Genomic DNA, 27,688 nt, shown 5'->3' with positions numbered 1-27,688 from the left:
TTCCTACTGAACCATACATCTTACTTCACACAAAATGAACGTAAAACGTCTGCAGCATCAGAGAGCAGCAGGAATGATCAACTTTGCTCCTGTACAATCCCAATCACTACCCATCACGTCCCATCTCTCTACGGCAGGAGCAACACTTCCGAGAAAAGTGTTTCGTGTTTTCTTTTCCCTCCAGGTGATAGGGTAAGTGACCCAATAGTGGAGGAACTATTTCTTATGGCATATCAGCATTCCCAGTTGCTGCTTTTTTTTTTCTCTATTTTGCGGGAGAAATGTTCATTTTACAAATTAGCAGTTAACACAAATGTTTGACGCAGTTGCGCTCTAGATTTTGGTCACTGGCACAGAACAGAAGTGAATCTTCGGATCAGAAATTGGCTTGTTGAACACTAGCGCACCTAGCGGTAGAAAGCACCTTCTGCCTGCAGTAAAGATAGACAGCATGCTACGATAGTGTTCGTGCGCATAGAAAGCCCGTGAGGGACATCTCCACAACGCTTCGCTTGTTGAGCAGAAAAACGTATCACTTTTTGATTTACCGAATTGTTTGCACTTCCCCTTCTGTTCTGTGTTACTGGAACAATATTTATTGAACCATAGGTGCAAAGACTTAGAATTTTCAAGGAAATCTTTTTTCATTACACAGTTTTAACCAACTTAACTATTGAAACGTGCTAAATCGTGTTCAATAAGAATAAGTAATCAATCACAAATGCATGATACCCCACTTATTTATGTTGAAAATCATCATACATTCCATAGCCGCAACTACAGGAGCGTTTACCCTACCTGTAGACGGGGCGAATGAGTAAAACAGTGGAATGGTGGATGGCATAGAGATCGAGATGGATGGTGAGATTCGTATTGCCTTAATGGGCACTTCTCTCGTTAGGGACCCATCTGGTTGCAGCTTAAGGATTTTGATGAAGTGAACGTTCTGACAATGTCGATGGATTTCTTCATGAAAACCAATACTTTTTCATTACTTCAGCTATAACGCTATATGGTTTTGTATAACAAGTGGGAAGCTATGGATATTCTTGAAACAGAAGGAACAAGCGTCATCATGTTGAAATCAACATAGGGCCAGTAACGCCAATTTTTTTTTAATTTCAATTTTAATCGCTAAAAAATTTTTTTAATCTGTACCTTGCTGTTGCAATGTTTAGAATCTTGATAAATGACTAAAGTTTGCTTTCTATTTTTTTTCTTTTTTTCTTGAATTTAATGAATTTGTCTTTAATCTAGAAATCCTACAAAGAGATGTGTGTCTTTTCTCCAAGTCTGAAAATACAAAACATTAAGTTCCAGTAGTAGTCAGAGACAAATCTGCTTCCAACTTAAAATTTCCTGATGGGTTTGCTAAAATGGCTTTTTTACCGATTTGACAAAACATATTGTTAGTTAAATATCGTCCAGTTAATTTAAACAAACAGAAACGAAAAAAATCATAGCTCATGAGCATCAGAAGTCCATTAAAAAGATTCCAAGTTCATTCAAAAATAATACAATCATATTTTGTGTAGTGAAAAATACGTTTTGGTTTTGATGCTCATAAATTGAATTCAAGCTGTTGAAAAGGAAGAAACGATTATTTTTGAGAATAAATAGGGGAAATGGATGTAATATCGGCCTAAATGCCCCTAATATGGGCCCATACATAGATGCAGCGATCGACTAAATTTTTAATAGAGATCAAAAATATCCATCAGTAGTTACCTGAGCCTTTATTTTTTGAGTGATTTTTTTCTCCATTAAATGGAATGTTATTTACTGCAGATGACTTCTAAATTTATTTACCGCTCTGTACGTACCGTAAGATTTGATAAAGAGAAACAAATTGTTAAGATATTGTTAAAAATCTAACACTGCTTCTTGACCCCAAACTCGGTTTACGGATTTGAAATTCGGCCTAGCGCATTGAAACGCCATTCAAAAAGGCCATTGTAATTCTTCGGCCTATCGGATGAAGATAAAAATTGATTCGATCAGAGTGCTCCTCTTGTTTTTGGAATAATGGGTGCAAACATTCATATCACGCGTTCTCATTGACTTCGTTCGGTAGTTTTTGAACTAAAGTATCGTACCAAACGTTTTTGTTTTTGTTTGACTTGTTAACTTTGAAATCATGCCCTTATTTGATGTTTTCTGCCCGATAGGCCCAAAATGGACGATTAGGCCGAAGTAATTTTCTACCCAACTATTGTATGAAGGGTTAAAAAGGGTTGGACGAGCTCGTTAGCAGAATAAGATAATCTCCTTCCATTAATATGATCCAACGAAATGAATAACGAAATTGGTAATACATGTTAAGCTTTCTCCGGGTTGGTTTGTTTGAAAAGAGCGCGTCAAATTCATTGCAACTGTTGAAACCAATTTTAACTATCTAAAATGACAGTTCACATTCCCTCCTAGACTCCGGTTGGCACTCCGCTCCATTGTCCAGCTACAACTTCAATGATGCCCTTCCTTCGCTGTTTTTTTTTAAATTTACTGCACAAATTTATTTTTAATCATGTAATGCGAGAAATGGCTTTAATGTTGGCCTATGGAATTAAGATTGGGCCCATCGCTAAAATTCTTCTATTTATCAATTTTATCCAAAACGCGTCATTGGGACGGTACTAATGGATATTTTTGGTCGCTATTGAAAATTTAGTCGATTGCGGAATTTATGTATGTGTGTGTGTGTGTATTCAATCTAACCCCCACTGGCCGGCAGTGGTATTATGGAAGAAATTTGCTTACAACAATCCTTGTAATAATTTAAAGCAAGTTTAGTCCGGGAGTTATAAAGCGATAGCTCTACTGCAGATTCAGCAACCCATTTCAGAATGCCTGGTAATTCACGTCCATTCCGAGGTTACTTTCACATACAATAAGCCCCGCATGTAAACACTACCGTTATCATATGAATAATGGTACTGCAAGCACACTTCCAGATTTCGAAATGTGGTTTCGAAATCTGGCGCGTATTTAGTAATATATGGAAATATGCATTTATGATTGATTATAAATCAGATGGATCTCACCAAATTCTGCCTCCGAAAAAGCACCGGTTTGTTCACTCGCAGTAATCGAACGTTGTTTTTACAACCGAACACAACATTTTGAATGACATGCGAAGTTTTTCATTTGCACCGAATTTTTGTATAACACCTCATTCACGTGCATCCTCCGGAAGGCAGAACGCCAGCACCAAGAAAAGAAAATAAAATACCCGGTAAAACTCTTCTTGGGAGGGAGGCAAAGCACCAAAAACAAGCGAAATGAAATACCGACCGACGCGACATCGCAGCAACACAGCTACTCGAAACAAATTCTGGTCCCAGATTTTCCACGTTACTTACAATATCACTAAAAAAATTTTTTAAGACGTGTTAGATCTTAATTTACACTTATCCACACGCGAAAACTAATATTTGTTTGATTTGGCACAATTAAAAAATATGCGAAAAACAGATAAAATCAGCGCCAGCGAAAACAAAACCAACCGTTCGCGGGCCTTAGTCGATTGCTGAATTTATGTATGGGCCCAAATTAGGGGTATTTAGGCCGACATTACATCCTACATAAAATATAAAGTGAAATGCAAAATATTAAAAATAAATGAGTATTACAAAATACAAATAACCTAGATTTTAAATTATTGCACGCCCAATGCAAATTTGCCCGATTCTAAGAGCGAGTTCATAAAATTTCCTAGAAATGATCTACGAAAAAGAATTAATCATTTTGTTCGACCATTTTTCACAGAGATGGCGCTGTTTCACTGGTAGGAAGTGATAAAATCCCCATATAGAAATTGAGAGAAGTGGGACTAATTCGCTTTCGGTGCATATTAAGGTCTAAAAAAGTGAACGACAACCTAAAGAAATTAATCAGGTACTTTGTAGTTCAGTTTTTCCTCGGAAATTATTGTTAAACAAGTTACAATTAAATAAAAATGATTTTTCCTCATACAGTTTTGCCTGATTTACTACCAGCTCCCAGAGAGCCAAAAAATTCAAATTTGAGAGAGAGAATTTGCTCTCACGACCTCAATCTCTCAACAAAACATGTCTGGTACCTCAATATATGCATTAGCTTTAACATTTGAAGTCCCTCCTTTTTACATATTCTGCGCAAAAGATAATTTATGCCCCGCCCCATACATAAAATTCGGCGGGAAATTCTGTGAGGGGTGAGCTATTTTGTGTGCAGGATGTCTAAAAAAGGAGGGACTTCGAATAATATTCTAAATGCATATATAGAGGCACCAGACATGTTTTGCACTGCAGTGCCCTCTGTGAAAAATTATAGGAAAGCAGATTGTGTGTAGTTTCCGATAGATGTCACCGCAAACCACAGCTGTGACATCTGATGGAACATGAATGCAGAAGCTTGACAAAATGATCAATTTATCCTCATCGGCAGTCTCGTCACTTGCCACTAGACGTCGCCCCGATCTGGAAGTGGACTACTCTCCTCAACATTCAAGCTCTCAACATGAGGACGGGTCACGAAATCTACAACGGAAAATAGTGATGTCGTATACGAAAACATTTATTATTACGGAGATATTCATGCGGTATATTTAGTGAATAACGGGTGTTCATATTCTAATCGATTTCTGTATACTTTTTTTTTTCCCTTGATTTGTTTTCCGTCGATCTTGTTTTCCGTCGATCTTGTTTTCCGTACTGAGTACACGGAGAATCGAAAAAATTCAAAATTAAATCTTTTGTACTCATCTTGACAGCTAAGCGTAACCAGTCAAAATTAAGTTCTTTGCGAAGTATCCGAATTTGAGTATTTTAATAAGACTTCGTTTTGAGTAAAATACAATTGTTTGATTTAGAGTGTACTATCGTGAAAAGTACCTAAAACCGGTTTTTCCTTTTAAAATAATATTGGGAAAAAAATTCTGCCATATAACATGTTTTGCTTGATGGGTATAAAAAATAATACAGCAGCTTTATTTATTAACACAGGAGTACAGAGGTAGTGTAGGTTGACTTAACAAAAAGTAGAGGTTTATAAAAAAAGAGCCTTCGAGCTACTCATCAGCTTCCGGATCATTGTTTTGTTGATTTCAGTTTCTACCAGGTTGGTGAAGACAAGTTGCAAGCAATCTCCTTTCCCGTTGGATCCGCTCTTGGCTCCCCGAATCAAACTGCAATTATGTGGTAAGAACCGAGGTAAGAACACAAAGCAGGGTCGAAAATCTAAAATATTCTTACGTGTACTGATCCACTGCCCTCAGGTGCTGTGTGATGGTGCACTTCACTAACTGTGGAATCATCAGCTGGTTGGTGGAGGCCATTCCGCTTACACCTCCTTCGTTGACGCAATGTATGGAGCAAGGATGACGAATGGCTCTACACAGGTTCCAGACATATCTGTATAGGGAACCTACGAAGAAGTAAAGTGTAATATTATTTAACCAATTTTCCAAATACTTGGAGAAATTTCTGCTTCTTTCGCCAGCCGACAAAACCAACCAACTAACCAAATTTAATGTATTGTAATCGTAACAGTTTTTTTTTATCTAGTTCGTTTATTTGGAAGGCTCAATCGCGTTAGCTTTACGGAGCCGATAATTCATTGTTCACTGTGTGTAACAAAATTCACTTAATTCTATGTCTAGTAGGAGTTGGGCCGATTACTCGCGGCTTACTCGAGGTTAGAAGGGTACATTTTTGAAGGATAGGATCAGGGGAGGAGCTTGGGGTAGGGTTTCGTTGTCTCATCAGAACGTTGTCGCCAGTATGAACGGTAGTGCTGTTCTAGCTTCGTCCGGAGTTCGACCGGCTATGGTGGGTGACCAGTGGGCGACGATGAGACTCATCGAGACGGGGGGACAAGACAAACAAAAACTAATAAAGAGAGACAAAAGACAAAAGGAATTAAATTCTTATACTAGACATTTGAAGAAAAACATAAACGGTATCGTAACAGTTGATTTTTTTTTTTTTTTTTTTTTTTTTTTTTTTTTTTTTTTATAATAATTCGTTTATTACAGTTGATTTTGGATACTTTTAAAGTTCGGAAAACGAAACAAATCGAGTATTAAAGTAAAAGTAACTGTTTTAGTTTTACTTCATGAAAAGGTTAAAAGTACTTGTCAATAAGAATAGAATTGTATCCAAAACAGTACTGTTAGGGGAAAACTTATTTTTAAGTACTTTATATGTCAATGTGGAGTTCCTTCGTTTCTCCGCGATTTCACCAGATGATTGTTGGCTTACGTTATGGTCACAGTCGATGACCTATCGACGGGTTCGACGCACCCGTTAGTGAATTCGATGGTGATCCGATGAATGGAGGTCGCTTACAATTGCATTTCACACGGCGAACCTCGGACCGATTTGGTAACGAATCCGCCCGCTTCCGACCGGTTGGTGATTGCCGGAAAAATTCCATCCGTCGGGGAAAACGAGCACACTTCAAGATCGTTGGGAACTCACGTGTAAAGTTACCGGGCCTTATTACGGGTGTCACTACACGGTGATAAGGAAGTGATACTCAGAATAAGAGCCGTGATTACCGTACAAATCAAATGGGAATCATTTCACCGTGACGACAAGTGACAAGTTTTCACCGTGAAGTGACATCCGTAATAAGCCCCACCGAGTCGTGATGGCAGAGATCAGAGGTCCAACGATACGCGCTGAAATGTGCCCAGATATGCTGAAAGCCATCGTGGACGGCCTTGTCCCGAAGCACGACCCAACGACCTGGCCACCTACACCGTACGGAGAGGGAGAGGGAGAGGAAGAAGGAAATAACGTTGATGTTACCAACGAGGAACTCGTAGCAGCGGCGAAAGGATTGAAGGTCAAGAAAGCTCCCGGTCCAGATGGAATCCCCAACGTGGCGTTGAAAGTGGCAATCCAGGTGTCCCCGGACATGTTCAGGATGGTGCTGCAGAAATGTCTGGACGATGGTCACTTCCCTGACAGGTGGAAGATAGGGAAGGTAATGTCGCTTCCGAAACCAGGAAAACCGCCAGGGGATCCAGCATCGTACAGGCCTATATGCCTGCTGCATACACTCGGAAAACTCTTGGAGAGATCATCCTAAACAGGCAGACGAAATTCACGGAGAGTGAGCACGGATTGTCGGAGAGGCAGTTCGGATTCTGGAAAGGGAGATCAACGGTGGATGTAATTCGGACAGTAATAGAGAGAGCCGAGAAGGTGTCCAAACAGAAGCGGAGAGGAGATCTATATTGCGCCGTGATAACGATCGATGTCAAGAATGCGTTCAACAGCGCCAGCTGGAAGGCCATCGTCGAAGCGCTGCATAGAATTAAGGTCCCTGACTATCTGTGCAGGATCCTGAGGACTTATTTCCAGAACCGGGTTATGGTCTATAAAACAGACATGAGACAGAGATCGATTAGGATCACAGCGGGCTCCATCCTTGGTCCAACGCTTTGGAACGGGATGTACAACGGCGTGCTAACGCTGAAGTTGCCCAAAGGAGTTGAGATCGTTGGCATTGCGGACGACGTCGTCATGACGGTAATAGGCGAAACACTGGAAGAGGTGGATATATTGGCAACCGAGGTGATCGACATGATTGGATGAAATGGTGCGATGCTGGAAATAACCCACCACAAAACGGAAGTGTTATGGGTCAGTAACTGTAAAGCGGTGCAGCGTGCAAAAATCACCGTCGGGTAGCACGCCATAGCCTCTAAGCGCGTGTTGAAATACCTGGGAGTGATGATCAATGACCGGTTAAGCTTCAACAGCGACGTCGAATATGCCTGTGAGAAGGCTTTGAAGGCCATCAACGCGATAGCTTGAATCATGCCGAACAACACTCGCAAGGACAGCGAGTACTACAGGCGGAGAGAAGCCGAAAGAGTACGGAAAGTTGTGAGAGCGGAATCGTTGGCTAAGTGGCAACATGAGTCGAACACGGCGGAGAACAGTAGATGGACACATCGACTAATACCGATTCGTTCGACCTGGGTGAACAGAAAAGACGGAGAAGTCAACTTACACCTAACGCAGTTCCTGTCTGGCCACGGCTGCTTCAGGAAATACCTGAATCGGTTTGAACACGCAGTCTCACCCCTCTGTCCGGAGTGTGGCAACGTCGATGAAACGCCAAAGCATGTGGTCTTCATCTGTCCATGGTTCGAAACAGTGCGAAGGGAGGATAGCTGTGGATAAGTCTATTAACATCTCTTTAAACTGTTCCACTACAAGAGGAGAATTTATATCATTCGAGACGGGTTTTAAACATCAGCTGTTTCATCATTGTGTCCCCCGTTAGGTCGGTCGTCCTCCCTCACACACCTTGGTCTTTAGGACCTTAAAGACTGCCTCTTGTCAAATGAAGTGGCATGACTATACCAGTCATTTTCTTTCTAATGCCACTTCAACTTACTCATGCTTATATCATATCGTATAAGTCTAACGCCCTCAGGAAGTTGAGTACAGTTTGCTCTGTACTCCTGTCGTTGAACAATACCTCACGGATTGTATCAACGACACCCATATCTTCCCTTAATTTTGCTCTTGCCGGGCACTCCACCAATAGATGATTTACATCTAATACCACACCGCATCCCTGGCAGTAGGCCACACTGCCGCTAAAACGAGGTCCATGAGTGAGCCGTGTATGACCAATCCTCAGCCGAGTCAGAACTTTCTGATCTTGAGAATTAGGTGCATCCTTCCACTCTTGTGTAGGGTTCTTGATACGACGCAGGAATGCATCACGGTTGTTATGCCAAGACACATTCCATGCGTATCGCGAGGTCTGCACACTAAGATTTTTTTACAGGAGTCAGTATTTTTTTACTGGGTTTTGGAATTGCTGAAAAAGTCGGTAAAAATTCAAATGACCGTTATCCGTAAGGAATCAATGAAATCGACCAATTTTATTTTCTATCATTAAATGGAGTTAACAGAACTAAGTATGTACAATTTCAGAACAAATTTTCGCATTAATAAATTTTCCACAGATTTTTAAACTTTTACCGAACAGTTCCGCAATTCAAAAACTCGGTAAAACCGTACTGACTCGATTAGTGTGTGCTTCACCCAGCGGGTAGCGTCACTATAGGGCACCGGAGTGGCCTCTAGCCGAGCAAGACGACCCTGGTTAGCTAGCCTCATTCCCTGGTATACCTGCGTGTCCAGGTACCCATACAAAGGTTATGTTAGCGTACCGTTGCACCTCTAACAGCCACGGGTGTCTAACCTGCCCATGCTCAAGGGCAGAGAGACAACTCGTAGAGTTAGAAAATACAACGGCCTGAGACCCATTTGCTAGCCTACAAGCTTGCAGGAGAGCGTAGGCCTCAGCTGAGAAGATACCACAGAGACCGGGTAACCGGCCGCAGTGGCTTATGTCCTCCCCAGACACCCCATAACCAACCTCCTCTTCGATCAATGAACCGTCCGTAAATAGCTTGAGCCTTCCTCCGTATGAGGCTCCCTAAATGCAGCTTTCGCCACACTAGAGCTAGCCCCCGCCCCGCACATAGCTTTAACTCTCCAATCAACTTTTGGGGCAGTAGCATCCCATGCCCGTTGCCACAGCCTAGCTCGCTGGGCTAACGTGGGAAGATCTACTCCCGTCAAGTCGCTCCACCATTCTCTCGCCCTTGCAACCGTGAGCCTGTCATTGAGAATGGGATCCCTTTCTAGGAGCCTTAGCGCCTTGGTGGCCAGGTCTTCGGTGACAACATTCACCAGAGGAACCTTTCCATTCTCCACCAACAGAGAAGCTATCGGTGAAGACCTCAACGCTCCGCTACAAATTCTGTACGCCTCATTGTACTGAGGTTCCAGAATCTTGAGCAGGGAGACACCACCCCTGCTCCACAGTTCCGCCCGTAAAGGATGCTAGGGACAACCAGAGCCCTGGCAACCTTGGTCAATGTACTACGAGAGGCTTCAGAGAAGCGACCATTTAGGGTCCGAAGGATATTCAACTTGTTGTTGACGTTATCCTTCACCAACTTGGCGTGCGTAACAAATCGGAGTTTGTTATCAATAGTCACACCAAGCAGTTTCATCTCGCGTACGGCCTTGACCGTATGCTCACCGATACTAACATAAGGCAGGTTCGGTCTGTGGTGATGACCAAAGCAGACATGCAGCAGTTTGGACTTCTCGGGGGAAACACACAAAACCAACACCATCTGCCCAGTCAACGACAGACTGAACTGCATCCTGCATCTTGTGCCTAACCACCCTACCGTATTTACCTAACACGATAAGGGTGATATCATCGGCGTATACAATGAAGGGAGATGCCCGTCCTTAACCTTGAGAATGTCGTCGTTGAAATGTTTTGAAAGGAGGGTACTTGGAATGCCGTCAACTAGTGGATACCACCCCGTGCCAACTTCACTACAGGCCAGGCTGTAAAAAAAACATACAGAGACCCACTTAAAAAAAATGTGATTATTGAACAAGGACATTTTGAATCATAAATGTTTTTGGCACTTTTGTGGAATTTTTACTCAAAATTATAAATTAAAAATTTGGCGTGTATATTTTTTCCACACTTTTTTTTCTCTATAACTTTGTCTCAGGCGTCATTTCGATTAGAAGTGAAGTTTTCATGCTACGATTTATTAAAAAATGTCAGGCGTCATTTTGAAGAAAAAATATGATCCTAAATGGCCGAATTCCAGCAAAAATGTGAACAAATGTATGTATTGTTTCATGCCAAACGGACAGGGTCAAGCACACTGGTGGAAATCAATAAAAGGACACTTTAAGAAACATGGATCCTCCCAAATTTAAGAATCAGAGAAATTCTAAATCATGTACGTTTGGAAGCCACATTATAATTCTACAATATGAGCTCAGGAAAGAACAAATTGCATTATGTACGTAGGAGAAATAAATGGAATTGTGGTTTTCTCCTTCGGAAATAACTATAAGGACGCCATACAAAAATGTATGGAGAATTGGTCATTGTCGCCATATTATGTAGCATGTCAACAATTATTGTGGCACCAAAATAACCAAAGAGTTAGTCCAAATAATCATTGAACTTCATTTCTGAAAAGTTATACGCAGATCTAATCACACGTGATATAGAATTCCTCTGGTTCTTAGATTTGGGAGGAGCCATGGTGTTTAAAGTGTCCTTATAATAATTTTCACTAGTGTATACAGTTAATGTTGTTTTTATTTTTATTTGGCCTGGAACTGCTCCAATTAACCTTTCTATTCAATCGACCTTTTGTTCCCCTTCTAATCCATTTGACCTTTTGAGCTTTATGTCATTCGACTATTTGTAGCGCAATCCTTAAGAAAGACCGCTCGATCCTAGGATTTTTTGGGGGAACTTTTTTGTATTATATTCACTTTAAGAAATTTTTGGTTAAAGTCACATTAATTTTGCATGAGAGACATGGATGCCAACCACTACACCAGGCCCGTCTCCGTACTTCAGGGGGATGATTAGTTGTCTTCGGAAAACTTTTAGATAAAGTCCTCAGGATTTTGCAGGGGATCTAGTTTAAATCTCCATGGCTTTAGGAGAAAATCCCCAAGACTTTTAGAGTAATTTTCTGGTATTTCTAGATCCAAAAAGTTTCTAGCGAATGCTGCAGTATTTCTCCTGGACTTTTGAAAAAAAAAATCACGGCACTTCTGGAGAAAATTCCATGAACAACGAAATTCCCCATGAATTCTGAGAATAGTCCTTTTGACTTCAAAGGGACTTCAAGAGCAAGTCTGCAGAACTTTACGAAAATAGCCTCTGGAGCTTCCAGAAAAGGCCCCCTCTGGAGGTAGTCTCCAGAGCTTGAATTGAAAGCCTCAAAAACATGTTTAACTCATCTGTTTCCAGTGCGCTTCTCTATCTCTCCTCATAACTCTTCAGAAAACGTTAACTTCGAGCCTATTCTAAAACTTTTCGGAAAAATTGCTAAAATTTTCTCCAATAGTGTAATTCATAATTGACTCCAAATCAAGCGACTGCTATAAATGTTTTCCCACAAGTCCTTGAACAAGTTAAAAACATTGAAAACATGTGATCAATATTAACGATTTCTACGTCAACATTTTAACTTTCTTCATACCTGTAATGTGCCTGTGCACTTCCCCAATCGGCCGTACAGAGCTTTTCAGGAAATTGCAAAACAGCATCATGGGATTGGTGGTTTGTTAGCTGTAAACGACCAACCTTTTGAAAAATAAAACTCCCGCTCACCGGCAGAAGATAAGTGCAGGAAAATTGCGAAAAACTCACCCCATGGAAAAATCTCGATAACGACCCTCGTGTTCTAGGTCCGGGACGGACTGGGCTGAGTTGAGCACTGCATGACACACCGACCACACGGAAGAGTGCAAAAATATTATGTACGGTCACATCGATCCTGAAAAAAAAAAACACACTTGAAAGCTATCACCTACCGTCGACTATCATGCCCTTCCATCATGGTGGCTGTTCGAAGCTCAGTTCAGCGAGATGAAGGCTGCATTGCTGTGGCTGCTGTAACTCCGACTGCATCCGTCGATGACGACAACGAAGTAAGGGTTCCCCCCAATTTTTAGTGAAACGATGAATTGTATTCACTCTAGATAAAATCTTTGCCTACCTATATGTGGTACAATCGATAACATTTTGCAATTTTCGATTTTCCCTGCAATTCGACTTGGATTGGATGTCGCATGATGTTACAAAATTTACTATTTAGGCACGCCCAACCACCCAAGCGCACGAGAAAAGCTCCTTTCCTGCTGCGCCAGAGAGATGCGATGGATTGAAAGAGGTAATAAGAAAACCCAATCCCAACCGAGCAGCTTCATGCATAATTCCCCGGTGGGAATCCATCTTTCATGCTTTCACTTCAACGTGCTGGAAGCGCTTCTTCCTCCGGTAAAAGATGTCTCCTCTATTTCAGCACACACATTCAACTAGGTGCTGCACACGTATGTAAGAGATCCTGCTGCGAGTAGATTTCCCCGCCCCGGTGCGAAAGATGATACCCGAATGATGCTGCTGCTGATGCACTAGAGCTAGCGTTGGAAAGCATAACCAGCAGGGGGATATCGCTTTACTATCAGTGAATAAATGAATTAAGATTAAATAAGATAAATGGGACACAAGGTAAAGTGATCCCGGGGAGCAGCGGTCGAGAAGGGAAAGGATGTCATCTTCTTCTGCTGCCGCTTCGACCACAGAGCCCTACTGAGGGTGAACAAAAGCATTCTTCTGCAGAGATCTACTACTGCTAGGTGGCATTCACACGTCCCATCCACCTCCCTAGGTGGGAACAGCTCAAGTGGGCTTCGGTAGATGCGCGCTCTTGGATCTGCTTCCGACCGGTTTTATGTGTGATGCTCTGGTGAAGTGCCACAAGCAGCAGCAACATAGTCCATGAGCGGGTTGGGTGTCGATAAAAATGCGCTCTCTCTCTCTCTTCATCTGCTCTGGGCTCGGGTTACAGAATATTCCACCGAAGACCCAAGGAGCCCCGGAAACGACGACATATGATGATGGATGGTTACTACTTTGTACCGTCAGCCATTTTGTTCCAATCAACAGTTGGGTAACAGCGATTTATCATGTGGTTGGAGTTGTCGGGGCTAGGAATTTTAGGAAACTTTAATCCCCGAAAATCCTTTCGCTTTTGAAACCGATAGATCAAGTTTTGCAATTAATTATATTTTAACCAGGATTACGGAGAAGCAGTAACGTAGGAGTCTGAGTGCTTCGACCACCCGGTATTGATATTTAGTTGCAGACGAGAGAAGAAAGTTTTCGCTTGATTCCATTGTCACAGGTGGACTTTGTGTGCTAAGTTCGCCAGTTATTTCACAGTAAATGATTAGAAGTTTTATTGAATTCTAAAAGTAGTCAACATATTCACATCATCAAATCGTGTAATGGTTCCAATGTAGAGCAAATAACTCACCCCAAAATGGAACTGTTGTTGATCAGTAAATTCAAAGCGGTACGACTGGCAGACATCATCGTCGGGAGCATATCATAGTCTCGAAGTGCGTGCTGAAATACCAGTGAGTGGGGTATTCATTATTGGGTATACATATATATCGGTAAAAAACCGGTATGGACAATGTTTTTCATAAGCGGAAAATGCGGCTTATAATCAGAACATATACAGTATTCATTCTATTAGTTACGCAACCGAAATGATTGAGTCAACAACCGGTTTTGCTCGGGTAGGGCGATGGTGGGCTAAGGCCAGGACCCAAATTTGGAGGGGACTCCCGGCTCAAAGACATCAATCATAATGTATTGGATTGCAAGTCTTTAGGGTTAGATCAACCAGGTGGAAGAAGACCTACCGACTGCATTAAAATAAGGTATCGGTAAATATCTACGTTGGTGAAGTTTGTGATCTGCATTAACAAAACGTAAACATTACAGAATGCAGGTCATGTTTACCTTTGGTTAAGTTTCATACTAAGTTTTTCTAATGTACTAACACTATAAAATCATCTTGTGCCTGAATTGTAGACCAGAAGTTTGCCTAATTTAGGCGCTACTTGAAAAAACGGAGTTGTTCTGTCGTTGCTTTCCTCGAAATTTTAAAAATGGTCTCAAAAAATGCACCTATTAACTGTTATAAAATCGTTCAAATTACACTCGTCTGTTGGCCGTTATGTTTGTTGAAATAAAACAATGTATGATGGTCCTGACTTCTGAGAAATCTATTAATCCTAAGTTGTCAGCATGTCACTGTAAGAAGGGCCAAAAAAGGGTTGACTGAATGCATAAGTGGGACGCCTCAATAAATTGAAAGTAGATCCCACATGATGAGTTAACATTTTGACAAGCGTTGCTAACTTAATAAACGTTTGTTTACTTCAAAGTAAAGGGGAAGTATTTTTGACGTTGGATAACGTCTTTCGGCAACATACGGGGGTACAAAATTGAAAACAGTCATTTTGGATGCGTTACGAAAAATTAAAAGATTTTGAACGATAATAACTCAACCGTCTCTCGATAGATTTACGAGATAATGGCATCAATCGATTGGAAATATTTCTAGCAATTTGCTGAATGTTTCAAAACTATTGATTTCATTCTGTAAACTATTGAAAAATGGTTAAAAGTAAACCATTGTCTAAAGATGGTGAAAATCGATTGATTTTTTTTATATTCTTACACTTTCTCCAACCGAGACATCAGATGCGAGTATCTGACACCTCTGATATTTTCTGTTCTACTATATAAGCGTCCAACAAGGTCGCCCGTTCCGTCATTGTCTATCCGATCGTCGACCCAGCAGCAGAGCAGCAGAGCAGCAGTACCAGAGCAGCGGAAGCAGAGCAACGGCAGCAGAGCAGAGCTTGGGGGCGAAAGGGCAACTACGCCGAGTGCGTTGGTGCCAGTGCTCCGGTATACTGGGCCGCCGTCATGGAATGCCCAGCTGCTGCAGTTCTCAGTCGGTCGTATTCACCGTCTGCTCCGCAAGGGCAACTACGCCGAGCGCCACAACATTATCAAGAAAGAGTTTAACGATTAATTTTCTGATGCCTTTCCGACACTTGAATATCGAAAGTTGAATCTTCGCAGAGCCATAGATTCCATTTTTATTGCATTTCTACAAAACTTATTTCAGAATCGAACTCGTCTTCACAGACTGTGTGAAGATGAACGATGCATCATCGAGCACAACCCGTTCCGTTCTAAAATCGTCCTCATCACAACCTCCAAAATAACATCTCGAGTGGATTTCCCGGTTCATCATACCACCTAGCGCTGTTCTACTGATTGGTAATAATATTTACCCGGAGTTCACCGCACTCGTGGTTGAAGCAAAGCGCCCGGCATGCAAACCGCTCATCAAAATCGCCATCGTCATCCGGTACCCATGCTCGGCATAACCATCATTCCAAAACCACAACCAAAACGGCCCTTTTCAGGGCCACCAATAATTCGACAAAGAGTTAGTTTTGAATACAATTTCTTTCCAGAATATCACAGTTACACTTAAATTTGGGGACTATACTGGGGTGTGGGAACGCTGGAAGGGGAGATGCTGTCTGTCTTCGAACTACCAACATCATTCCAAAGCTCCTCCAGGGCGACAGAGTAGAGCAAACCCAACAACATCAGCCCAACAAAACGGTCCTTTTCAGCGCCACCAAACTTTCGTAAAAGATTTATTAAGGAATATTCCTAAAATATAATACACACAATTAAGTACAACACATAACAGACGTTATCCAACGCCAACCCTGCGGTCGTATCTAGTATACAAGCCTTCCAACTTTTTCAGATTATTTTTTTATATTTTTCAGCAAAATCAATCTCAATCATAATAAAAGGTTGCATAATCGGAAGGATTCATGTTTTGGGTCAGGGTCACCATGCCGCCCAGAATAGGCCTGCTTACGTATTAACCCCAGATGGTAATAGACAGTGGTGCAAAATATCATGACACCCACTACGTCAACGCATCAACCGACTATCGCTAACAAAACGTTTTGTCACGCAGTGAGAGGTGGAGCCATGGCAAACAACAATCACCAGTAATGGTCGCTGCTCACAGGCAAAACGTAACCCTCGCTGCTGATGATGTAAAGCACAACGATGACAGTGAAAACTTCTGCAGTGCGATGACGAGAAAAAGCGAAACGACAGAAGAAAATGAAAGTTCGTCTCGGCATGCGCGACTGTGTGAGTTACAAACAAAGCTTGCAAAATTAATCGGAAGCTTAGCATAAGCAAGCAAAGCAGCAACTGCTTCAAAACGAGCACAGTTGAGTGTCGTGATTGTCAACACCGAAGACGACATTCACCAGTTGCTTTTTACCTCTTTCGTCAACTTGCTGGAGTGCTTCGACAAGCACATTGATAGGAATGTATTAAGCGCTACTACCATAGAGGTAACTCTAAGACCAGAAGGTCCCGAAGAACCGTGCTCAACTGTTTGGCTCAGCTCTGGTACTATCTTCGGTCCCAAGCTAATCGATGCACCCCTCGAAACATAGGAAAATCCACGAACCCCTCATTTTATCTGTCAAACTTTCATAGCGAATCAAAACAAACATTGTGTAGTACTGGAATGATACTAGAATGGGGTACATTAATCGATTTGCTTGGGACCAATAGGGTAGTCAAGTAGTGAGCCAATTTAAAATCGTTAGTTTCGTATTGATTGTTGCTACTACCATCAGCTATTTGACGATCGTGATTGTGATAGGTCGCAACTTTGGCAATAAGATACGGACTGAAAGAAAATTACATAAACAAGGAAAATTGCAGAATCCAGTTCCAATTACAGCATTGATGTACGGTGCAGAACGATCCCACCATTCTGCAGATGCAGCTGTAGCCGCAGCAATTTCTCCCGCAGAACCACTCCATTCTATGGACTGAACGATCTAGGAGATTCGATTGACCGTGGAAGTTGGTGGCATCAGCAAATTTTGTATTAGCAACGTTAAGAAGGATGCTGCTAACAGAATTTTGAAGGTTGTAGCAGGTACACCAAGTGTACGTACATGTTGTAAATAGTAAATTAGCCAAAATTAAAATAAGAATGAAAGAGATCTAATCCATACGCCAAAAACTATGCCAGTAGCAAAACGACACTGGTCGATTTACTATAAAAATAGAATGCCTCGTGAGTAAAGCCACTCGACCTTGTACAATTTCTCCCAAGGCCGAGTCCAGTGAAATCTTCGGGAATGTTGGGAAAAGAGAGAGTGTGGCTACACCCGACTTTAAACGAAGGACCAGCGATCGGAATAATCTCTCGCATTACCGATCTCGTTCGAATAAGTTCGCGGGAAATCGAACTTCCGTTAAGTTCGACCGAGGTCACCTTCCCTAATCTGAGGTCACGGTTTCGCTTCACTTTCGTCCGAACCGCAGATTGCAGTAGAAGTGTTTCATTTTGTTCGCGTGATAGTTTCGTTTTGTAAAGTGAGTTAAACCAACGTGGTTGTACTTTTAAACTTCAATTCTAATTTCTCCTCGTCGTTTGTTTAGTTATAGCTATAAATATAGACGTAGTGTGCGTCTTAGGCTAGACATTGTGTGTGCGAAAAATAAGCTGCATCCCCGAGGCGAATAATCCCGGCAACCGTCACCTTGTCCGGTGGAAAGCGATCCGTATCTACATCGCTGAGCGGGGCTTTGTGGTTCGTCCACCCACGTGGAAATCGTTGGCCGTTCAAACACCAACGGTCGAACGCGCATCGATTGACGGTAGCACCGTCGCCGCGCCAGTAACAGCAGCGCAGCAATCATCAGCAGCTAAACCAACTGGTGAGTCCGTTCTGTTTTTTTCGTTGAGTCTGGCGTCCGGCGAGGGCGCCACGGAGAACATTTTTTGCCGACCATAAGGTCGAAGAGCATGAATTGCTAACATTTGGAGAAGTCCAAGAATTGTAAGGTTGGGTGTCGGCAAGACAAACGTGCGCAGTAACGTCATACATGGATGCCCACCCAACCCACCAATGTTAGACACCCGGGTGCCAAGCTTTGCCGTTCCCCGCTTGCTGCATCGTCATGGGATTCGTCAGGAAGAGACACAAGAGCACAGCACAGATAGGTAGTTACGCACACAAGAATAGGACTAGATAGAGAAATAGAATAAAGAGGAGTAGGAAAGTATACAAACAATGGAAATTTCGTAAAAGCATGCTTTAGTTAATAATAAAATCTCAACTTACCGTTTTCCGTTGTGAAATAAATGTTTGATTTGAAATTGATGTAATGTTGTTGATCAGTCCTATCAAAGATTAGAATGAGAGGAAAAAAGTATCTTTACGTTGTTTTCGGGTCCGTTTAATTATGTTGTTGTCTTCCGCGTGGTCGGAATTTGACTGTTATGTTGCGTACCTCTTTTACTGCAGCTGCGCCTCTGGCGGAATTTAAGGGAAAGGAGAACTTGACGTGGAACGTCGTTTAGGGTTTGTGTATTCTCTTACCGGGAGCTTTTTGGAGTTATTTCGAGGTTGTGAGAGATTATGCTGTTTCGTAATAGAGGTTTCTAATCGATAAAATTCGGTAGTAGTCAAGCTGGCTCGATCTCTTCTTTCTAGGAAGATTTTCACTTGGACTCGCCCTGGGGCAGTCTCATCCGGGCAAACTCAACGTGGCCTGCGGTCTCCTTTACCGGAGTGGCACTTAAGCCGCAGGCTTAACCGAAATCGACCAGTGTCGGCTACAAGGTAACCACACCATAGGTAAAGGAGCCAATCTGAATTATGGTATTAATAAACGCGATCGGAACCGCCAGCAGTTTCAGGGGGATGAGTATGCAATTATGGCAAGACCAAGTAAGGATGAAAGTTATAAGCAAATACAAAGAGAAGGTAGTTTATCGGCACCGGTGGTGTAGTGGGAAGCGTGATTACCTCTCACCCCAGCAGGCCTAGGTTCAATCCCAGTCGGCACCGCCGGGCTGTTCTGAGGCATAACATCCCTGATCACGCCTTCCTTCGGATGGGAAGTAAAGCCGTTGGTCCCCGGTTCATGAGTTGATGTGTCGATAGGTAGGGTCCAGGTGTAGGAGCTGCCTCCCTGACGTCGGTAGCATTGGTGCTCAGATCGTCAAAAAACAAATCAAGGAAAAAAAAAGAGAAGGTAGTAATCAAACGTTGGCAACCGGTATCTAGATCCTGGACCAACATTTGGATGCTGTTGGAAATTATTTGATGGACGGATTAAAAGCAAAAAGTTGAGAGCCATTCATTCTGGGTCTGCTGTTATTTATTAGGGTGTTCAAAAGTTCAAAACCATGGACGCAGTCGATTGACTCTGCCATTAAAACATGTTTAACAATCTTAGACGAATTCAGTACCCAAAAAGGATGGCTAACACTAGGAAGCAACTGAAGGTCTGTTGCTGCTTCTACCAACACTAGTGGAAATTTTAGGTCGAATCCTTCTTGATTCCTAGGTTGCAGCATTGTCCGAGTACCATAATGATAATGTAGAGGTATATTTTCCACTTTCCGGGTGGGTACGGGTTTCGGCGAACGTCTACCAGAATGAGACACGGTACAGAACTTTCTTGTCCTGGATAGACAGCTTTTGCCATCAGTCACCCTTCTCCTTCTCGTAAAGGAGTTGAACTTAATGGTTGGCAACGGTCAGAGTATACTGGCTAACAGTTTCAGCAGTGGCCGACAATCTCGCGCTTACCAATCTTATCTCTCGTTTGTCATCGTTGAACCAAGAGGAATGAATGTTGTACAATGAAAAACTCACATTCGTGTTATTTGATGCACGTTTTACTTTTAAACAGGACAAACACAGTGATTACCCTCGTATATAATATGCAACATAAACAGATATAGCCTGTTTAATAATCCATGAGAACTTGGCAATGTAAACAAACAATCTCATGGGATACTTAGATCGACAGCTTGGTTGCCAATCAAAAAATGGATTGATAATCTTATGGCAAGATTAAGCAACTGTATTGTGGGCAACACTGTATTCTGCAGTGTGACATAGTAGCCATGATTTTTTTCCTCTATTCTACGTGCTATAAAGACCAATGTTGCCTGCTGAACAGTTGATTGAGCATAATCATAAGACATCAGTGACTTGAATCATTAATAATTTTTGTTCCTTACATTTGACCGAAAAGTGGTCTTCAACAAAGTTGTAGCTGAGAAAATTTTAAATAAGCTCAGTTATCATTTTCTAAAGTAGAGTAAACTGGTGAATTTTGAGATATATATGAACCTAAATTATGGTTTCTTCACAGTAATTCCCATATAAGCTTCAAACAGTTTGTGCTACGTCAGTTTCTCACTAAATGAGTTCAAATTTTGGGAGGCTAACCAGGGCCCAATTTGGATCCGTTTGAGCACTGTGGAGCGGAAATTTCAAGGGCGATATTCAGATGAAACTATTACTTTAAAAAACTAATCCTGGTTCTGGTTGTATCTCTTTTTCGTTTGCATGTAACACTGTTTGATATTACTAACCGCAACGAGCGTTCATTCCGGGTGGTGAGCGAACCTGAAGAAGAAGAAGATGACTTTACAGGATGAGGGGTACCATGAGCCCCTTCTCGGAACGAGTGTATTGTTGATGAACCTGGTCTACGATTCAAGATTGGTTTCTGTGATGATAAGTATCACGATCTTCATTAAATATGTCAATTGACAATAATCATAACAATCAACTCGTATATACATTGAAATACATATATAAAAGGGAAGGGACGGTCCAACAGGGAACCTGATTGAAGCGATTTGGACGGGGAGAGTGGGAATTCCAACTCCCTGTTGATAACATTTCGTGGATAAAGGGCGGGCTCTTCTCCCCACTCATTGGGACATCTTCCTGTTTGGGGGCTTGTCTTTTTGACCAATTGGCTGATCAAGTTGCTGGAAGGAGATTCTTTATTGTTCCGAAGATGCGTATAGGCGACTTTGCCTATCGATCTACCCAATCCATTTTTGGCCCTTCATACAGCGACATGTTGAGGACAATCAGAGGTTATTAAGCTTGATCAAGACTAACAGAGGAGTGAGCCCACTGCTGTCGGACTTAGTTTTCGTGCTACAATGGGTGGTAAACCACTATCATCATCATATTTTAATTTGAGATCAAATAGACTCCTCCCTGGCACTCGATTTCCATCGGTTATTAATTACCAATCGGCATTCGGAACACTTTGGTGATTCTAATAGAAGCATTATTTTTTTTTTTCCTTTGGTTTGTTTTTTCCGTCGATCTTGTTTTCCGTGCTGAGCACCAATGCTACCGACGTGCCAGGAAGACAGCTCTCACACCTGGACCCTACCTATCGACCCATCAACTCATGAACCGGGGACCAACGGCTTTACTTCCCATCCGAAGGAAGGCGTGATCAGAGATGCTATGCCTCAGAACATCCCGGCGGCGCCAACTGGGATTGAACCCAGGCCTGCTGGGGTGAGAGGTAATCACGCTTACCACTACACCACCGGTGCCGTTAATAGAAGCATTATAATAATGCTAATAATAATTGTAAAGAGTTCCCACGTGAACAAAGTCAACACGAAGTATTAAATTACATGAACATATTCGCCAAGTATGTTGCTTTGACGTAGTAAACGATAGTCTTTAGATCCTGGAAAGACGAGTGTTTTGAGAAATGGCCCTTCACCTCCCGCAGCCATTGAATTTTTCGTCCGGCAGCGTCACATAGAATTTCTAGAATCTGGAAATATGCACAACTACTGTCGGGATCAATGGCACAATCATATTCATAGCCGGTGATACTGCAGCACTCCTGCGCTATGTCCGCAAAGCTTTTAAACCTCTTCCTTTGATGAAGAAGGATACCCAGAATCACTGTTTTTGTCGTTAGATATCCACTGAGCACAACAAAACGACAACCGAAACGATGGCGAAAAATAACAGTCTGCGACAATCTCAATCTGTAACAAACAATTTGCGAGATTGCTTTGTCGGTCAGTGAGAATCGAGAGAACTGTAGCACGTCAGTTGTCACGTGATAATGATGAAATAATGCAGCACTGCTCGTAATAGGTTCATGTTGTCCAAAAGAAGAGCTGTGTGAGTCCTGAGGTAATAGGAACGATGAGCGTAGAAATCTGCGTGGCGCACGACAGTTCAGGCAAGAGAGTAAGTGGGTGGAATCAATTGCACCGCTTAATAGCTTCGCAACGAATGTTGCCTGTTGATCTTGTCACCGTTGTTCTAAAGTATCCATGCTTAGCATGCGACATCACTGTCAGCAAACGGAGGTAAGTTTAGTGGATCTCTCCAAGGAAGTTGCCTCAATGCTCAACGTTTTCTGAATACGTTCTATTCTAATGCTCCGGGAAAGTTGGCAAGGAATCCAACAGATGAAGTCTCAAGAATCGGGTGCACAAGTGAACAGTACAGTGCCTTTAAATAGTACGGATCCGAAAAATCTCTTGAGATTCTTGGTAATAATCCAAGCTGACGATTTGCCGTAGTGACTACCACTGAACGAAGTATGTCAAACGGAAGCTTAGTGTCTAAGAGTTGGAAAGGTACGATTTTAGCCAATCTACCAAACCGTCCGAAACTCCCAGACGAACATTTTCCGAAGAAGAATACCATGATCGATGCAAACGAAGGCCGCTTTCAGGTCAGGATAAACGGTATCTACTTGAGGCTTATTTTCCAAGTGATTTATACAAGTTGAAGTGAAGTCCAAACAAATTGATGAAACTGAACATCCTGGCATAAATCCGTGTTGCATTGCTGAGATATAGCTTTTGACATGAAAGAAGATAGCATTGTTCACAATAATCTTGAATAATTTTGACGGTGCAGAAATACTTGTTATACCACGGCAGTTAGTCACGTCCCGTTTGTCGTCTTATTATAAACAGGGAACATAAAGGGATATCTCCATATTTTGGGAAAAACTCCTTGGTCCAACGAAGCGGTAGAGATGCAAGCCAGAGGATCAACTAAAGCATCAACACAGCGGCAAAAAATGATTGCATGTACACCATCAGGACCCGGTGAAACCGATTTCCTCAACTTCCTAACAGCCTTGATGACATCCATAGAGCTAACCTAATAGAGCTAAGATCGATGAGACCCTCAGGAACATTGCAAGCAGCTCTTTCTACTTCATCTGTATTGACGACTGAATCCGAAAAAAAACAGAACTGGTGGGAAAAGAGATCACAGAATTCGAGCATAGAAGTAGATTATACGGATGATGGAATATTCGACAATTTTCGCAAAGTTCCAGAAGCTTGTAACGTGCCAGTGCGGTGTTACTCCCAGCACCCTCCAAGCCTCAGGGTCGGCACACGCTCGTGATAATTCCGCGAACCAAGAAAACACTCAAAGTTCACTTAAGACAAACTCCCACTTTATTCGCTTTGATGACACTCACTTCACGGACGGTCTCCCACTTCCTTAGATGTCTACTCCTACCTTGTGCTAGCACTACTCTTCTTTTGTCTTCGGGGCCCCTTCACCTGCCACTGCCGTCGTCGTCGTTCCTCTCCTTCCTCTGGTACCGTCAACTCCGGAAAAATACGTTGAGTTCGCAAATGTTACGGTAAAACCGCGAGGGCCTGTGGGCGCGAAGGAGAATTCGAAATGGCGGTTATCGACCTGATCTCACTAGACAACGGTTGGATCTGGTTCGGGGTTTTCTTGGTGATGGTAATTACCTGGCTGTCCAATGATACGTGGCAACTTCCTCTACAACTTCTTCAAACTTTCAACTTAGCTCACTTTAGCTTTAGTTTTCAACTTCAAACTATTAATTTTTAGCTTTGACCGTAGTCTATAATGATCACCTGGCTTATGACTGTGCCTCTTGATGGACGATGACCCCGAACCGTGACCGTTGAACCGTCGTACGTGCCACGAATTCTCCACGCAATGGCCCCGATTACGCCACCCCTATGGACGTCCATTCATGACTGCACACAGCGTGCTCTGATGGTGGCTAGTGGCATTGTTCTACAGTTTATAGGGAAGTGTCTCCTATTGGCTGCGTTCGTGGGGATTCTGGGTCGTTTTACCTTTTACGAACATTTAAACTTTTTCTTGGAATTCAAGAATTAAATATACGAAAACTACACGCGATTAATCTCACCAATCTTGGACGCAACACTTACACTTGTTACAAGCTCTTTGGATTTCTACGGGAATTGGTCTGGACACGTATGACATACGACTTGTATTGGGTCGAATTAAGCTTACGATAGGCATTGCAAGCGCGGTGAAAGTTGCGTTTCGTTTCAGAGGTTCGATGCCGACGAAGTTTACGCTGGCAGGAATTTTTATCGGATTTCAAAAGCCGCAGGAGAGGAGAACTGCAAACAGGAGGCACAGGAGATTTTCGTCTAGAAGTCTTATTGGTAAGCCAGTTGCAAATTATGTTGCAAACTTGTGCTGCCATATCGTTAATGTCATTTGTTGCCAGAATACTGTTCCAATCACAGTTTAACAGGTACTCGTTGAGCATGACGAAATCGATTTTTGAATAATCCTGATGAATGTTGGCGTCTTAGTGAAATACCTGTAAGGAGAGAGAGAGAGAGAGAGAGAGAGAGAGAGAAAGAGAGAGAGAGAGAGAGAGAAGAATAAGTAATTTCCATTTAACTCCACTGCCTTATTTGCTTATCCTTGACAGATACGCGTATTTAGTCTACAATATGCAGACTTCTTCAGTGGCTTGTACTAAAACTTGAATTTAGTAGACATGCACATTGTAGACGAAATACGCGCATCTGTCAAGGATAAGCAAATATGGAAGGTGGAATTAAATGGAAATTACTAATCCTTCTCTCTTTCTTTATAATTTTTGAGCAATTGAGCGGTTGTTGATCAGTATCAAGAGATTCCACGCGGACATCATAATCTGATTGAGTTGGTAAGGAGAATAGAAGCAGAGAATGATGCAAATTAAAAGCAAGCAATGGGAAAACAGCTTCCCCAACAAACATTGAGCGCTTAATAAGAGCTTATTCAGATAAAAATATGCTTCTTCAGCTAATTAATAGCTTATTCAGCTTTTAATCAACTCAAATTGTTTGTTGGGTCGTTAACTACAATACTGCTATCGGAATCACAGAAAACCAGATACAGGAGACACCCCAGGTGGTTGAGAATAGAGTTGTGTTGCCGGAAATTCAGGAAGTTCATCAAATATTTATCCTTATATGCACAGAATTGAGTGTTTAAAAAGTTGGAGCTTCATTAGAAATACGCTTTTTTTCTGAAATTTAATGTACTACACTTTTTGAAATTTTGATCATTTATAGTCATAACAAAATATTTTTAATATACCGCTTATTTATCTACAGTCCTTCCTCTACGAATCAAAATTGAAAATAGAGCAATTAATTAAATTTCTCAAACATCATACAGGCTCTGCCAAAGTCCACAATTTTACCGATAAATCTATAAATCAAGCTGATTTATTATTTCATTATTTATTTGGAGGGAAAAGCCCACACTAGTAGGCGCAAAACCTCATCATTTCAGTACCAACATATTACATGGAATCCTACAGATACATTTGCTTGAACTAAGTCCTAAAAATATAAAAAGGTATTAATGATAACATAATTAACTTAATTTAAATACAGAAAACAGAAACCGTCAGGAAGTTAAAAGTACATTATAAAACAGATTCTTAAGCCTAACACGCGAGATATTAAAATCAAAGCAGTTAAAACATTTGTTAAAAATCTTGCACATGCTCGTTAACGGCTTATTAGCGTCGTAGTTTGTGCGCCGGGATGTTGAAAAAATAATAAGAACCTAAATTTACGCGTCTGATATCAACTGCTGCAGAAGTGAACCGCAATTACTGTCCGATCGTAGGAGATCAGCAACGAAGGTAGCCTTAGAGATGCCTCGGCGAACACTAAGTAATTGTAGGGACATCAAATTACAACGACTTTCATAACTAGGGAGATTGAAAGTATCACTCCAGGGTAGCCAACGAAGGGCGAAACGTACACATATTCGCTGAATGGCCTCAATACGATTCACCCCGTTGCTGTTAAAAGGAGCCCATACTACGGAACAGTACTCTAATGTGCTGTGTTGCTCCTGCAGGCTGTAATCATAACAGATAGGTGATTTTTTTTCCTGGAAAACGTTATAATGGCACCTTTAGAAGCATTTAATACCATCCTGTTCTTGTCACACCAAACAGTAGAAACGTCCAGCTGCTGCTGAAGAAACAATGCATCACTTCGATCTTTGATGACAAAGTATAGTTTGAAATCGTCAGCATGGCGCCGGTGGTCTAGTGGTAAGCGTGATTACCTCTCACCCCAGCAGGCCTGGGTTCAATCCCAGTCGGCGCCGCCGGGATGTTCTGAGGCATAACATCTCTGATCACGCCTTCGCCTTCCTTCGGATGGGAAGTAAAGCCGTTGGTCCCCGGTTCATGAGTTGATGGGTCGATAGGTAGGGTCCAGGTGTGGGAGCTGCCTTCCTGGCACGTCGGTAGCATTGTTGCTCAGCACGGAAAACAAGATCGACGGAAAAACAAACCAAAGGAAAAAAAAAAAAATCGTCAGCATAAGACAGCTTCAGGCAACGGATCGAAAAGTGAACGTCATTCAGATACAATCAAGGGGTGGTCACTCTACACACTTGTTTTGCGCTAACTTTTTTCTCAGTGTACCTCAGTGTGCCGCAGCGGCCGCAGCTGTACCGGCAGTGTCAAGAAGTTATTGAACTGACTTTTGATTGCTTGTGAATAATGCCTTGTTTGGCAAACCGGTATTTTAACAGCTCTTGGTTTTGTTTTGTTTTTCAATGTTATCAAAAACGACACGGACTCCAGTTGGGACTACACACTGGATGCATCCGTCTCCAAGGATGCCTGCAACGGGCGAGCTCCGTTGCTACACGATCCTTCCATCTTCGGCGGAAGGCTGACTCCGCACAACGAACGTCAATCATTAGTCAACCAACCCTTCTGGGAGCTGCGGAGGAAATGGATTTGCACCGAATTTTTCACCGCCCGAGTATCATCCGTCGGAAAACTGGAAACCAACACCGGCCGGAACACACGTCGGACTGATGAAGGACCCGAAACGGACCAGCCAATTTTCCAAGCTGAACTACTTGTCAGAGTCCACCAACCCGTACACCCTGCAGGACAATTCGATCAGCTTCAAGGTCTACAGCGCCTCCAAGAACAACCGCTTCTCAGGCCAGCAAAAATCGCATTCTCCACTTATTCAATAACCCACCCGTATGCCGTCCGAGGATCTGCTGCTGACTGCATT

At 42.2% G+C, this 27,688-nt stretch overlaps 1 protein-coding gene across 1 annotated transcript; it reads left to right on the top strand.

The window, feature by feature from the left end:
* Positions 1-7,808: 7,808 nt before the first annotated feature.
* Positions 7,809-8,177, top strand: LOC135710915 (uncharacterized). The gene has a single exon (XM_065233621.1). It carries the CDS (start codon positions 7,809-7,811, stop codon positions 8,175-8,177), a length of 369 nt encoding a protein of 122 aa, XP_065089693.1.
* Positions 8,178-27,688: the final 19,511 nt, after the last annotated feature.

Source organism: Ochlerotatus camptorhynchus, unplaced genomic scaffold (genome assembly GCF_037179485.1).
Source record: "Ochlerotatus camptorhynchus isolate MF236.1 unplaced genomic scaffold, CSIRO-AGI_Acam_v1.1 ptg000406l, whole genome shotgun sequence".
NCBI classification, from domain to species: Eukaryota; Metazoa; Arthropoda; class Insecta; order Diptera; family Culicidae; genus Ochlerotatus; species Ochlerotatus camptorhynchus.
The sequence above is the reverse complement of the archived record's forward strand: the minus strand, read 5'-3'. Positions and strand labels throughout refer to the sequence as shown.